General features: G+C 32.4%; 1 protein-coding gene across 11 annotated transcripts in view; it reads right to left on the bottom strand.

Moving 5' to 3' along the window:
* The window catches only part of CHL1 (cell adhesion molecule L1 like), a 209574-nt gene that overhangs the window by 72855 nt on the left and 121802 nt on the right, over positions 1 to 14917 (bottom strand). For all 11 annotated transcript variants that reach the window (XM_004033505.5, XM_031009568.3, XM_055380962.2 and 8 more), the window contains 3 exons: positions 13975 to 14159; positions 7849 to 7954; positions 5561 to 5748 (listed from right to left, as the gene is read on the bottom strand). In XM_004033505.5, coding sequence (XP_004033553.1) covers positions 5561 to 5748; positions 7849 to 7954; positions 13975 to 14065 — 385 coding nt within the window. In that variant the 5' untranslated portion in view covers positions 14066 to 14159. The remainder of the gene's footprint in view (positions 1 to 5560; positions 5749 to 7848; positions 7955 to 13974; positions 14160 to 14917) is intronic.

Here is a 14917-nt window from a genome sequence, read left to right as displayed (position 1 = left end):
AAAAGTTGTTTAAAAACTCAGAAAAAGGAAAAAAATTATCTAGGCTGGAATAGGCCAGGAATGCTAAGTGGAGAAATCTAATCTGTGCACTGAAGGGTGAGTAGTATTCAACAGTCAAATTAGGATTGTTTATATTATCATTTTAACCTTACTGATAGTTGGATAATGAAGGCAAGAGAGTAGCTCCCTTCCTTTCCAGACCCAATCACCATATGCATGCACAGGATGTATATTTCTGGAGGACAGTCTTTGTTTTTATTCACTGTTAAATCCCAAATTACTAGAAAGTGGATGGTTTATTACGAGAGTTTCAGGAAGATTGTTGAATAATTCACTGACAAAATCCCTGTGCCATGTCTTGGATAATACATTTAGTTAAATAGTTTTTCATGTATATAAAAATGGTACATTCTGTTTGTTTGGTTCTTGCTGTTGTTGTTTCTTTCACTCTTTCCCTAGGAAACTTAAGTGCAATGTTGTTGAAAATAGAAAACTGGACATTGTATACAGAGGTTTCTGTTTGTTAAGAGGAGATTGAGAAGTAGAAACTCTAACATTTGAATCACAAAGTTTCTATCAATCTTTGAGAAGAACCAATTCTCTACAGTTTAAGAGAAGAATCGATTAAAGATTGTAGGAAGCTTTAAATTGTCTCTGATTTATAAACTCTTAAGGATTGGATTGGGTTACTATTCAATATATAGATGGTTGCAGAAAGCTGTCAGATGATGAAGTAATTTCAGGAGAGGCTGGAAATGATGCATAAGAAACCTAATTTATTTTGCTCTTTTCTGCAGCAGCAGCAAAAAAAAAAATAGAGCAATTATCCAACAACGTAGCTCAGATCCAACTCCCAGCTCTTAATACAATACTCTCATATCATATTCTGGTCAGAATTATCCTTATATTGTTCATGTCTTCACTTGGTCTGCCTAGATAATGACAGAAAAAAAAATTGAAATCCTTTAATTGCAGAATCTTAAACCAAATTCTGCCATTCCTTTCTTTGCAATAGATCTAGCTGCTGCCTTTTCCTTTGTGTCTCCATAGCAACCACTAGAATTTAGGTTAGGAATCACCCTCATGACTTGCCTCCTACAAAAGATATTTAATCTGTCCTTTTCTCTGGTCTTAACTTATTTCAGTGAAGTATATAAATGTAATACACAGTTTAATGATGATCAACCACAATTTTCATAGCAATACTTTCTAATCCAGAATTCATGGACATTTCCTGTTGAACGTCAATTCAAATCCAAACTCCTGAGAACAAGTTTCAGGTTGACATGTCACTGGTCTGATACTAAAATGTCTCAGTAACTCAGAAACGTCCACGTGAGACACACAGGAGGATTCACACTTACTCATTTTAAGAACATAAAACGATTGTTTACAGAATAAATGTAAAAAAACACAAAGAAAGAAAGAAACACAATGGAAATCCATTCACCTACTACCCATTTTACAAAACAGGAATATCGTCATCACCTTTTTGTCGGGTGCTGATCTCAACCCCCACTTTCATTTTCCAATTTTTACTTCCATTACAGGTAATTACTGCCATGAATATTGTTTTTATCATTCTCTTATTTTTCGTTATAATTTTACAATAAAATTATACCAATCAAAATTGTAGTCAGTTTTACATATTTCAAACTTTCGCCAAGATTTACTTTTATTGCTCAACATATTCTTGACGTTTTATTTACTATTGAATAGTATTTTTGGTATGAATAGAGCACAATGCATTGATCCATTCTACTTTGAGTGGACTGCTGTATTTTTTCCAGCATATTTTTAAATATAAACAATGTGACCACAAATCTTCCTGGTATATATGGACAAGAGGCACATGCACATGAGCGAGGGAATGGAATTGTTTGGTCATAAGTAAGAGCATCTTCAACGAAGGAGGGGATTACAAAATGTTTTCCAAAGATCACGCAGTAAGCTAGACTGTCATCAGTAGTGGATACGTATTCTGTTGGCTGTATATCGCAACTTAAAATTTTTACTTTTGGATTTTCTGATATTTCCCAATTGGGTAGGATCAAATGCTTTTATCACTAGGGTTACAATAGGTCTGTTTCTGGTAACTAAAGATGTTGAACAGATTTTCACATTTTTATTGGCCCTCCAGTCTGAGGTTCAAGTTTATATATGTTGCCACTTTGTCATTTTTCTTTTTTTCTAAAGATTTGTAAAATTACTTATGAATACATACTATTTTTAGTTATATGCATTATCAATAATTTTTATCTTAGTTGTGGCTTATTTTTGTTTGTACTTTCTTCCTAGAGTCTTTCGATAAAAAAAGGATCTAAAATCAAATGTAGGAGAACGTATTCTTGATGATTTCCTTCATGAGGCTTTAATATGACTAAAGAAATCATCCCACGCTGGGCATGGTGGCTCATGCCTGTAATCCCAGCACTTTGGGGCACTGAGGCAGGAAGATTGCTCGAGGCTGGGAGTTCAAGACCACCCGGGGCAACATAGTGAGACCCCATCTCTAAAAATAAAAATAAAAATAAAAATTGGCCAGGCACGGTAGCACTTGCCTGTAGTCCTAGTTACTCAGAAGGCTGAGATGGGAGGATCACTTGAACCCAGGAGTTCAAGACTGCAGTGAGCCATGAAGCCATGACTGCACCACTGCACTCCAGCCTGACCTGGAGAGAGTGAGTTCCTGTCAAAAACAAACAAACAAACAAACAAAAAAGCCAGAAAGAAAGAAAAGAAAGAAAACGAAATCTTTCTCTGTATTTATGACCCTGGTGATAAACATATTGTTCGAATAGTCTAACTTTTTAAAACATTTTTTCCTTTCATTGTTCAGCCTTTTATCCACTCTGAGATGATTTTTATATGATATGAGGTAGAAGTCCATATAAATGTTTCTCTGTGTGAATTATCAATTGTCCCACAATGTTTAGTTCAAAGTAAAGAGAGTGGGAGAGAGAGAGAGAGAGAGAGAGATCCATGCTAACATGCTAATTCCCTCAACTATTTTTACATATGTGATGGTTTGTTTCTGGGTTTACTATGCTATTCTGATTTGTGTAACCCTGCACAGAACCATAATGGCTTAATTCCTGAACTAAGCTGAATCTTGATTTCTGAAAACAAGAATCCCCTATGACTTGTTATTCTTTAAGAATTTCTACTGAATTTTGCCCTTTGTTCCTCAAATATATTTTTGAATCAGCTGGTCACATTTCACAAACAGAAACAAAAACTAAACTATAGGCGTTCTGATTTCAATTCTTCTATATATCAACCCATTGAGAATGAGCATTTTAACTGTATAGATTCTTCCAATAAATAGAAATAGTTTACTTATTTTGTATTTATCTAGATTTTTTTTAATAAATATGGATACTTTCACTACAAAGATTACCTACCCCATTGTTGAATTTATTTTCTGCTTTTATACTATTTTCCCCCTTCACTCCAGTTTATTCTGTTGCCTTAAATTAGCTCATTCATTTTTATCCTAAAATTATGTTACCTAATAAGCTAAGATCGTTAATTTTCATCCTTTATATTTTTCTAATATGTCTTTAAAATGATAAAGATCCCTCTAAATAATGCTTTCACCGCATTCAACATGTTTTGTTATGTAGAGTTTTCACTGTCATCACTTCAAAATATATTCTATTTTCCTTACTATTTGGTACTTGACCTAAGACTCACTTAGAAATGTATTTATTAGTTTTCAAAGATATAAGTTTTTTAAGTTTTCTATTTATTATTGATTTCTAACTTAATTACATTTTGATATTTTCCTCATAGCCCAATATATCATCAAATATAACCTTTTACCCCGTGTGTATGAAAAAACTCATTTTGCCGTGTTAGTTACAATATTCTATGTGTTTTCATTAGATAGAGCTTGTGATTGTATTCTTTAAATCTTCTGTATGCTCACTGACGTTTTTCTCTGCTTGAGTGAGCAAATAATGAAAAAGATATGTTAATATCTCATTATTATGGTGAGTTTGTCTATTTCTCTTTGTAGTTCTGTTTTTGCTTCAGGTATTTTAATATTATATATGTCTAGTAAATTAATTTCCATGAAGGCTTTTACAAATAAAGTCTGTTATGACTGACATTAATATGGTCATACCTACCTTCATTTGGAAAGCATTTGTCTGGGATATCTTTTCTGTCTTTTTCATTTCAACAATTCTGTGTCCTTATGTGTCGTAAAAAGTTTATAGCTTTTTTTTTTAACTCAGAGCATTTATTCTATTTACTTCTATCTTTCATTTGTGATATATTTGAATTTATTTCTCTTTTTCTTTCTGCTTGTCTTACTTTTTTTCTCTCCTTTATTTTTTCTTCCCCTGCATCAACTACATAGTGTGATAATACTATTTTCTTATAATTTTAGTGTAAATACTCTATAAATTTTAAGATGCACACCTTACTTCTGAGTCTGAATTTGACCTATATTCCTTCCTCTAGAATTATATAAGGACTTTAGGACAATTTAAATACAATGCCCTCTCTGAACTTTTGGGTTAAAGATTCATCATTTGTTTTTCTGAAGTTTGTGGCCATTCTGCACCCCCAGAATCAAGTGTTCATATTTTGCAAGTCCTAGGACTTTCTTTGAAATACTTTCGTATCTAGGACTCTAAAAGAGGAAATTACCGAATAGAAGCTGGCTGACAGTTTTATACTTACCAATTTACTCTATAAAGGCTTTGGCTAAAATTGTGTAATGGTGGATATACTAAGAACAGGGGGAAAACATGATAAAATATAAAAGGTGGTCATGGATATCCCATGCACACAGGGCAAATAAGCTATGAATAAAGTACACTACTTCAGAGGATGATTACTGATGAATACACCTCTAATAGCAAAGTGTCTTGCAGTTTTACATAAATTTTATTTATGGTTAACATTACCAACAGCTGTTTCTCCTTTCCTAATGAGCATCACACTATTGATGTTAGATGGGACTATGCAACTTGCTTTGCCCCACCTAACAAAACATGAGTAGGAGTTGCCTGCATAACTTCTTGTCAGAAGCATTTAAGAGCCAGTGTACAATTTTTCATGTTTCTGTCCCAGACTCTTCGACCAAAATGGCATGTTTCACAAGAGGCAACCACAGAATGATGATGTCTCCATTAGCTGAGATCAGCGAGAAGGCTGCATGAAAGAGTTGCCAGGCCCGCAGTAAATTGCTTTATCGGGGAATAACTTTGTGTTTACATAGAGGTTTTGGGATTATCTATTACTGCATGGAATTTAGCCAAGTTTAACTAATAATATGTTTAATTCTCATCATATAAGGCAAAGCAGATATTATATTTTTCCATGTTAGATATAAGGTTACTGAAACAGAGTCAAATTATGTTGCTTTCTAAGGTCATCCGATTTTAAGTATCAAGACCTGGAGGAAATTTTTCCTTATAAATAAAATACAAGACACATATAAGTTGATTTAATTAATAACTGCTTTATTTCATTGGAACCCAATCTAACTCCTATTTAACACTTCACTAAAACACTTGTAAAATGAAATTCCCATTATAGTACTTACTTGGAACTATAAATTCTATTTCTTCTGACATGGCGATTCCCAGTTTATTTGAAGCAAAGCAGCGGTATTTCCCTTGAAAGTGAGATATATGCCCCTCATTTGGGATCCTGAATGTTCCTGAATTGTTCGATGTAATTATCCGATGGTCAGTGAAATAAAAAGGGTTGCCATCCTTAGTCCACGAAAATCTAAAAGATAAAACTGAACTTAATAATCCTGAAAAATAATAACATATTTTAGAGTGCTTATTAACAATTGCATAAAATTGACAAAACCAAGACATTTTATGATAAAAGGTATATACTTAATGGAATATAACAGGATATAAGTAAGGGTCTCAGAAGAATCTGATAAATATTACTGTCCATAAAACAGCTTGATAAATGAGAGGATTAAAACTGAAATTAGCTTTTGCTTTTTTAAATTAAAATTATTTATTTATTTTTAATTAGAAAGGTAATACAAGATTATTATTAATATTCTGGAGACTACAAGAAACATATATAATTTCTGTTCATGTATGTGTGTGTGTAAGGAACTCACTCAAAATCCCAAAACAGATAAGCCCAGTATTATTACATTTGCTAATATTTCCTATTAGTATTTTTAGAATTTTGTCACATATTTGAGACCACACTGAATATATAATTTGGCCAACTGAATTTTTCCATTATTATAATGATACTAAAGACCATTTTTATAGCTACATTATCTTCTGTCATGTGGTTACTAATTTAATTACTTTTAACCATTTCAATGTTTTTCCTTTTATGAACAATATTGTGAGAAACAACCCTACGTATTTGTTCTTTGGTGCTTCTCCAAATATTTCAATATGCCAGTTCCTTAGAAACGAGATTAATAAACCAATAATTAAAAAAATTTTATAGTATTTGATAAATATTGCAAAATTATATTCTAGAAAAAAAATGTACACAGTTAAATTCCCACCCCAGTATGCTAGAGTGTCAGTTCTATGAACAATGACATTAAGAAGTCTCTTTAAATCTTTGTCAGTCTAATAGACAAACAATGACTTCCCAATTAGATTGTATTCAGCATTGTATATTGGAATTACCCATGCAAATTTGGGTATATTTCAGGACGCCATATTCTTACACTAATCTATGTGATTATTCTTCCAACAGGAATAACAAACCTTCAATGGACATGTATTCTCATTAGGAGTAGGCCTACCCAGCCACCCTCCTGACTTATTTTACTTCTCTCTGTGTGTCTCATATTTCACTGTTGACAAGTGTATGGTATTACCTTTTGACATAATAATTCAGCTAATTAATATTAATATATCATGATATTGATCAATATATCCATATTGATTGAATAAATTATCCTTAATTCCATTGTAATTCTATCCATACTTACATATATTGATTGAATATATTCCATTTGGTTAACATAGAAATAATTATAATTTAGCATGTTAATGGGTCACTAATGATTATTAAATATCAACTTATCAGGCAATAATAATAGTCATGATACAATTGAAAATCATCAATTTTCATTAAATACGGATATTCTTAATGAATATAAGATAATCATGCAGAATAATAAAAGTATGTAGCTTTGCTTTCCATTTTAGAATCACGTAGAGTTTTAATATTGGGAATTCTTCCCACAGCCTCTCCCTTCTCACTTCCAATACATCCACATTTTTTTCTCCCTCCCCAAATATAGAAGGTATTTTGAAAAAGCTCATCAGTGATTATGGTCACCTAGAATAAAAATTATTTAATTATAAAATAAAATAATACTAGATAGTAGTATATCATGCAATAGTACTTTGCCACCTGAGATGACAATATTTCTATGACAACTTAAAAAAAATCAAGTAACAACCTATCCACAAAATAAGATGTTTAAATTTAAAGACACACAATTATAAATATGTATGGAATGATATTTACAAACTTTGACTTAATAAATGCTACATTTTACTAAGTAGAATAAAGGATCTTCTAGTTTTCAGCTACCTTATTTATTTGTAGACTAAGGGATTGTGGAGTATTTCTGCTGTACCAAAGACTACTCTAAGTATTTTAATAACAGCCCTTAGTTTATGGTCAAAATAAATTCAAGTGGCAGAAAAACATATGTAAAATAACCAAATTTTATTTTTATTTGCATGGATATGATTTTTTGTAAACCCTTAGCTTTAATCATGCGTAGATTCATAGTCCAACAGGCTTGTGATGGTAAGAGTAAAGAGCAGCATAAAGAACAGCACGCATTTAAAGAACCACTTAGTTTGAAAGAATACTCACGTTGGTTCTGGATTTCCTTTAGCTTCACATTCAATTTGAAAATACTCGTCGAAGGGAAAGGCAACTTGGACTTTTGACTGTTTTATGATTGTTGGAACCTGTTGAACTAAATATTAAAATATGTACTTAAAAACACACGATTCAAACAGTAGGCAAGTTTAATTTATAGCGAAACACTTTAAACCTCTTTTGTATACTGATAAGTGAAAGGATGATACAAAAGTGAAAATCAGAATAAATCTCACTCTCTCTTTGCAACATGTACTTACTTCTAAGGAATACACTTCACTGCCATCATTTCATGTTTTAATATATGTTCATTTTATTTAAACCCAGAATAATGTAATGATTTTTATAGCAGAAGAAAAGTTGCTATGTCATCACAATTTAAAAATACAGATTATTAAAATTATTGGCATTCAATCTATGTTAGCATGCATATGCATTTTTACTTAGTTCAGTCACTTTGAAAGTTCTGTTTGTAGTCTTCCATGTTTCTATAAACACATTATAATTAATGTACTGCTTTTACATTATTTCTTCCCACTGATATGCTATAATTTTTAATAATTCTATTACTGGTTGTTAGATTATTATCCATTTTTTTTTCTTTCCAGGTAAACTATTTCAATAGGAATTTTGAGTAAATAGATTTTTCCTTTTTTGATTTACTGATTTATGATAAATTTCCAGGCATGGAAACAAGTGGTAATTACTCTGGGTAAATTGTAAATATCATTTCACCACAGAATATATACACAAATAACAAAAATAGAGTGGTTCTCTATATTTTTGCCACCAGTGAATGCTAGCATTTCAAAATAATAAAATAGTTTAGCATTTATTACAAAGGAAAATATAAACTCCTTATTCTCTTTATTTTAATTTTCTTTTTTTTTTGGGTAATAAATGTTCTTTCATGGGCTTGTTTAGTGTTTGTTATTCCTCATTTATGTTTTCAGTTTACAACCTTTTCTCACTTATCTATTGGAAGTTTTGTTCTGTTTCCTTAGAGAATTTAACTTACTAATAACCATTATTATGTAATAATTGATGCATAATGGCATTAATAGATTCTTCATATTCAAATATCCCCTCCTCTTGTGACAAACTCTGTTAGTGTTTGGTAAGTAATCTACAAGACAAACACAATTTTAAAAAGTAGGGAGTGGGCCACACCTGGTGCCTCACACCTGTAATCCCAACACTTTGGGTGGCTGAGGTGGGAGGGTCACTCAAGCCCAGGAGTTCAAGAACAACCTGGGTAACATAGCGAGACTCTCATCCCTACAAAACAATGTAAAAATGAACTGGATTAATTTTGAGACCAGGAGGTTGAAGCTGTTGTGAGGTGTGATCAAGCCACTGCGCTTGAGCCTGGGTGAAGAGTGAGACTCTTTCATAAAAGTAAAAATATAATAAATAAATAAATAAAGTAGGAAGTGATTTTGCCTCTCACCTAGTAGAGCAGCGAGATTACAATTCTGAGAATTGCAACTATAAAATAAATTTACTAATGCTGGAAATACAACTTGGATTAAGCTTTGAAATAAAACATAGATCACGAAGTGTGTAAAGATCTACTGCTGATGAGCACTCAATATTTTTCAAAAGGAGACATCCCAGTTTTAGTACAGTTCTTAGAATCTCTAATAAAAGGACAGGGTTGATTCATAAGGAAATGCAAACTGTTTCGCAGCAGGGACCTGACTTTGGCAAATAAAGTGTGAGAAAAGCAATTTGGAGACAGGCACAGAGCCTAACTTAAATAAGTACTATTCCACAGTAGAGTTGCAAATGAGGCCCTAAAACCTGTGACATTGGACCAGGCCCTGAACCACTCTCTGTTTTCTCATTTGTAATATTGAGGATTTAGCCTAGATAAATTGTTCTCAAACGTGTTGGTCTCAGGACGCTTTTTCAGTCTTACAAACTACAAGACATCTCAAAGAGCATTTGTTCATGTGGGGTATAGCTAACAATATTTACTATAACAGGAAGAAAAACTGAAAAAGTCTTTCAAAATGTCTTTCAAAATGTTTACTTATGAATTTATTTAAAATAATTCAATGTTAAAATAAATCACATATTTTATGAAAACCTTTAAATATTATGAGAAGAATGGCATTACTTTACGTGACTGCAAATCTCTGTAATTGCTTTTTTCTTAATTCTTTGAGTCAGGGTCTTGCTCACTCATGCAGGCTGCAGTGCAGTGGCAGGATCACCGCTCACTGCAGCCTAGAAATCCCAAGCTCAAGTAATCCTCCCGCCTCAGCCTTTCAAGTGGCTAGAACTAAAGGCCATCTCTGCAATTTCTTGAGAAGGCAGATGGATTCTTTTATCTGCTTCTGCATTTCATCTGTTGAAATAGGGTTGATTTGTTCAAAGATATAAAGAAAATTCAGCCGTATACAGATAACATAGTTAAAAAATGATGCGAAATTTTAGAGTCCTTTCTGATGATTGTAGACACAACAAGTGTAGTTTTTTAAACGTTCATTGAAATGTGAAATCTAAACCCTATCAATCAACTTTTCATATTGTGTACCATTAAACCATTTTACTTTTTTTAATCTACAAATGATTTTGTAACATCATGCAGCTTTCATCTGGAAAAAATACCCGCTCACTGAATTTTGTGTCTTCCAAACATTGATGCATTTCATTATAGAATATCAAAAATTGACACTTGTTAGAATTGCTACTGATCTAATCAGCAGTATTAAGTATCGGGAAGCCCTCAAGCTTACAGTGGACAATACATGTCCTCCACAATTCTAATGTTTTCTTGAACACTCACATTTTATCAATGACCTTATATATGGTCAGTTGTTTATCTTGAAATGAATGGGCTCACTTGGTTCACTTTCAGGAAAATATCTGACCTATATCTATCTGAGCAACCATAATTTGTCAGTCATAACTTTAAAGTAAAGATGATGTCCAGCTAAGGACTCAAGCAATGATGCAATTAAGAAATAGAGATCATCATAATACTTTGATGCATAGCAGAATTATTTTATATCTACTTCCCAGTTCACTAGAATGTTAGAAAGTATGTATTCCAAGGTAGATAATTAATAACATTAATAATTTTTAAGTGCTTCAACAGTTATAATCATAAGCAAAACTGTTTTTGTTTTGCTTTGTTTTGAGAGTTTTTTACTCTGAATATACGGACATTAAATATCACCTGACTACCAGTAAATTTGATGCCAATGCCAGGCTGGAACGTAGTGGCATGATCATGGCTCACTGCAGCCTCAACCTCCTGGGCTCAAATGATCCTACTGCCTCAGCCTCCCAAGTAGCTAAGACTACAGGTGTAAGCCACCACACTCAGCTATTCATTATATATATATATATAAATATATATATAAATATATATATATATATATATATAAAATTTAGAGATGAGGTCTCATTACATTTGCCAGGCTGGTCTTGAACTCCTGACCTCAAGCCTCCCAAAGTGCCACAATTACAGGCATGAGCCACCACGCCCAGCCCTCATTACTTTTGTATCATCAGAGCAAATGACAACGCAGTGAAAATGAAAAAATGGCATCTTAGGTTTATTATAAAAACAGTTTGATCTCACAGACCATCTGGATGTGTCTCTGGGACCCCAAGAATTCTGGAAACCACATTTTGAGCATTGACAGCCAGAGTAGAATAAAAACTAAATGCCTTTCCAAATTCTAATTTTTTTCTATTAATTCTATATTTTTTAAATTTTTCATTATTGCACAATAAATCTGATAAGTGAGTTTTACCAGCTTATGGTAACTGAACTTAGTTCAAATTCAGTGTTTATCTACTGGATATTCATAAACCAACAAGCAAAATATCTGTATTTTCATTCACATTTACTTTGTTTCTGATTACTACTATTTCTGTGTAGAGCAGGACTTGAGCTTATTGCAAATTCATATTATTTAAATTTTATTGCAGTTATAAATGGTGAGGGATGATACACAGTGGCCAGAGTCCCTTAGATATCAACTAATAACTTGTGAACAACTTGTTTATTAGAACATTATTCTTTCCTAACTTTGCTAAGGTTGTAAAGGCTCAGCAATAACTAATTATTTGGGGAACGGAGCTAATAACCTTTGGGTGTTTATAAGAATATATATTCTACATTATAAATCCTTTCCTCTGTAATTAAGCCAATTACAGAGACACCAGACTCCTTGACATTCAAATTGGATATCTGCCTTAGTTGCATTTATCTGTGAGTGCTCTAGAGCCCTGAAATAAATGAATAATATTCAGATGTTCTGGAAACATGTCATTAATATTTTATAACAATTGTTGTCTAAGGACCTTATAGCACGAAAATGCATAAGTAACTGAGACAACCAGAATAAAAATGTGGGCCAGGAATTAATACAAAATTTCACATCCTTCACCACTGACAAAGTAAGAAATGGTGAAGAATAAATGTGTATGCCAGAGATTATGGTCAGAAATCTGAATCAGTAATCTCAGTGGCATCTTCGTTGCAATTCGGAAGACAATGTGAAATTATTAACCTTTTTCCACAGGATTACCAAGAAGCTTGCTCTTAACTTGCTACTGCATACTCAAAGCAAAAGAATTCACTAAAGATGAAGGTACTTTAGACTCCTGACCGGAATTTCTACAAAAAGACTGGTCAGTGAAGAAATCTAATATATTGTGTAGGCCGAAAGATTTCAGCCAAATGTAAAGCAGACTTTAAGTCTATATATTTGTAGGTCAGATAAGTGGAATTTCTTAAGAAATGGAAATGTCAAAACAGAGCTTACTTATCTGTTAAAAATAATAGAGAAGGGATTTCTACCTGGGGGGATGGAACTACAATTTCAGTTCTTTCCAAAGTTTTTAAATACATTATATTATAGATAGTCAGAGAGTTGTTTCCTTTTCTATTCACATTCAGTCTGTCTGAGCACTTCAAAAGCAACGTTTTAGTTAAGTCCCAACACTTTTCTGATTTATTAAATTTTATGAGCTCAAGATTATTTCTCTAGAATTTAGAAGGTCCACAAATATCACCTGCAATACTAAAATTCTAATAAACAACCAACACCTCTAATATAATAACTCTCCAAATTATATACAGAAGAGACAATAGAGATTATTCCTGAATGATATGGATAAAAATGTCTTAATAACCTCTCATGGGTCTTTTAGAACCCATATGCATGTAATACAAGAAAAATTTGCAAGATCTATACATGACAGACTTGATATACTATTACATATGTTCTGTTTGCAGATTTTTTTAGTTTTTATTTTTTTAAAAAAACAAAGTCTCACTATATTGTCCAGGTTGGCGTGCAATGTCTATTCGCACGTGTGATCATTGCACACTATAGTCTTGAACTCCTGGGCTCAGGCAATCCTCCTGCCTCAGACTCCTAAATAGGAGGGACTACAGTCATGTGTCACCATGTCCTGCTGATGCTGATCTATTTTTTTTAACTATTAATTACCATGGTTTGTTCAAACCTATTTATAATGGCTAAAAATCTGCATCCATTTTACCAATATATGTTAGAATATATGTTTATATATTTCCATCAGACTGCTGTTTAACCTCTTAATATGAATTCACACTATATAATGCTGTAAATTTTGAGAGTTCATATCATCTTATACTTTTACTTGTAAAATGGCTTATTATTTTGCTAATTCATTGTTTTCATTCTTAAATATAATCATTTTGAAAAAGAATACAAAGTTCATCCAATTCCTTTTTGACATAATTTGTTGAATGCCAGTAATTTCTGAATCTTGATTAACTAACCTAAGTACACAAAAGTGAAGTTATTGGTAATATTGCAGATAATCCTAGACATATGGAAAAATACTAGCTCATCTATAGGTTACTATTCTTGTTATGTTCTAAGTTTGCATGAGGAACTAAAAGCCTGGGTTGCAAAATAATTACAGCAGTCATGTATCAGCCACCCACAAAACGAAAAAGATAGATATGAATTCTCATGACAGATTGCTAAAGAATATATAGAAATATGGTAGAAAAGTCACATCCTCAATCCATAAGTATTCTACTTAAAAATCAAAATGCAAATATGAAATTCCATTAATAGGCACTGAATGCTTTAACTTTACCTGAAGATGGTATTTCAATTGCTTTTGAGAATTTTAACAGGAAGAAAATTAGAGATACGATTAGTCCTCTTCCAAGTAAAAGCGGCTCCATTGCTCTTCAGGAAGAAGACAACCCAGTAAGAATGAAAATCTTAATGTCTCCTCTCACTTTTGGTTTAAAGCTGAGACCTTAGTTAACCTGGAAACTAAAAACACAAACAGAATAACATGTTAGTTCACAAACTCTAAAATTTCAACAGAACAAATTAAATACATTCTTTTTTTTTTTTTTTTGGTTTGGCAGTATGTTTCCTCCTTATGAAACTGTTCTCTCATAACTCCACATGAATGAAATTAGTTTTTCCTCTTTGTATGTAAAATAAAGGACAGCGAATATATACTCTATTGTAAACCACAGACTATTCCAAAAAATCCTAAGTCAGAGGAAGTTTTACTTGGAAGCTATGATATTATACACATGAGTGGTTTTTCTTTTTTATTCTCAACTTTTATTTTAGATTCAGGAGGTAACTTTGCAGGTTTGTTACACAGGTAAATTGAGTGCCACTGAATCTTGGTGTATACATGATTCCATCACTCAGGTAATGAGCATAGCTCCCGATAGGTAGTTTTTCAATCCTCACTCCTTCTTACCCTCCCCCATCTAGTAGTCCACAATTATTCTATTATTCTTATCTTTATGTCCATGTGTATTCAGTGTTTGACTTCCACTTCTAAATGAGAACATGTGGTATTTGGTTTTCTGGACCTGTGTTAATTTGCTTAGAATAATGACCTCCAGGTGCATCCATGTTGCTGCAAGGACACAATTTTGTTCTTTATATGGCTGTGTAGTATTCCATGGTGTAGATGACTGATGAGTGTTAATGGCTAAGAGAATAACTTCATTTAGTTAATTTTATTTAAAAAGTGGTTCTTTTTTACTCTGTTCCTTATATTAGAT

Source organism: Gorilla gorilla, chromosome 2, assembly GCF_029281585.2.
Source record: "Gorilla gorilla gorilla isolate KB3781 chromosome 2, NHGRI_mGorGor1-v2.1_pri, whole genome shotgun sequence".
In the NCBI taxonomy this organism is placed as follows: Eukaryota; Metazoa; Chordata; class Mammalia; order Primates; family Hominidae; genus Gorilla; species Gorilla gorilla.
Note: the sequence above shows the minus strand (reverse complement) of the source record. Positions and strands in the feature narration are given on the sequence as shown.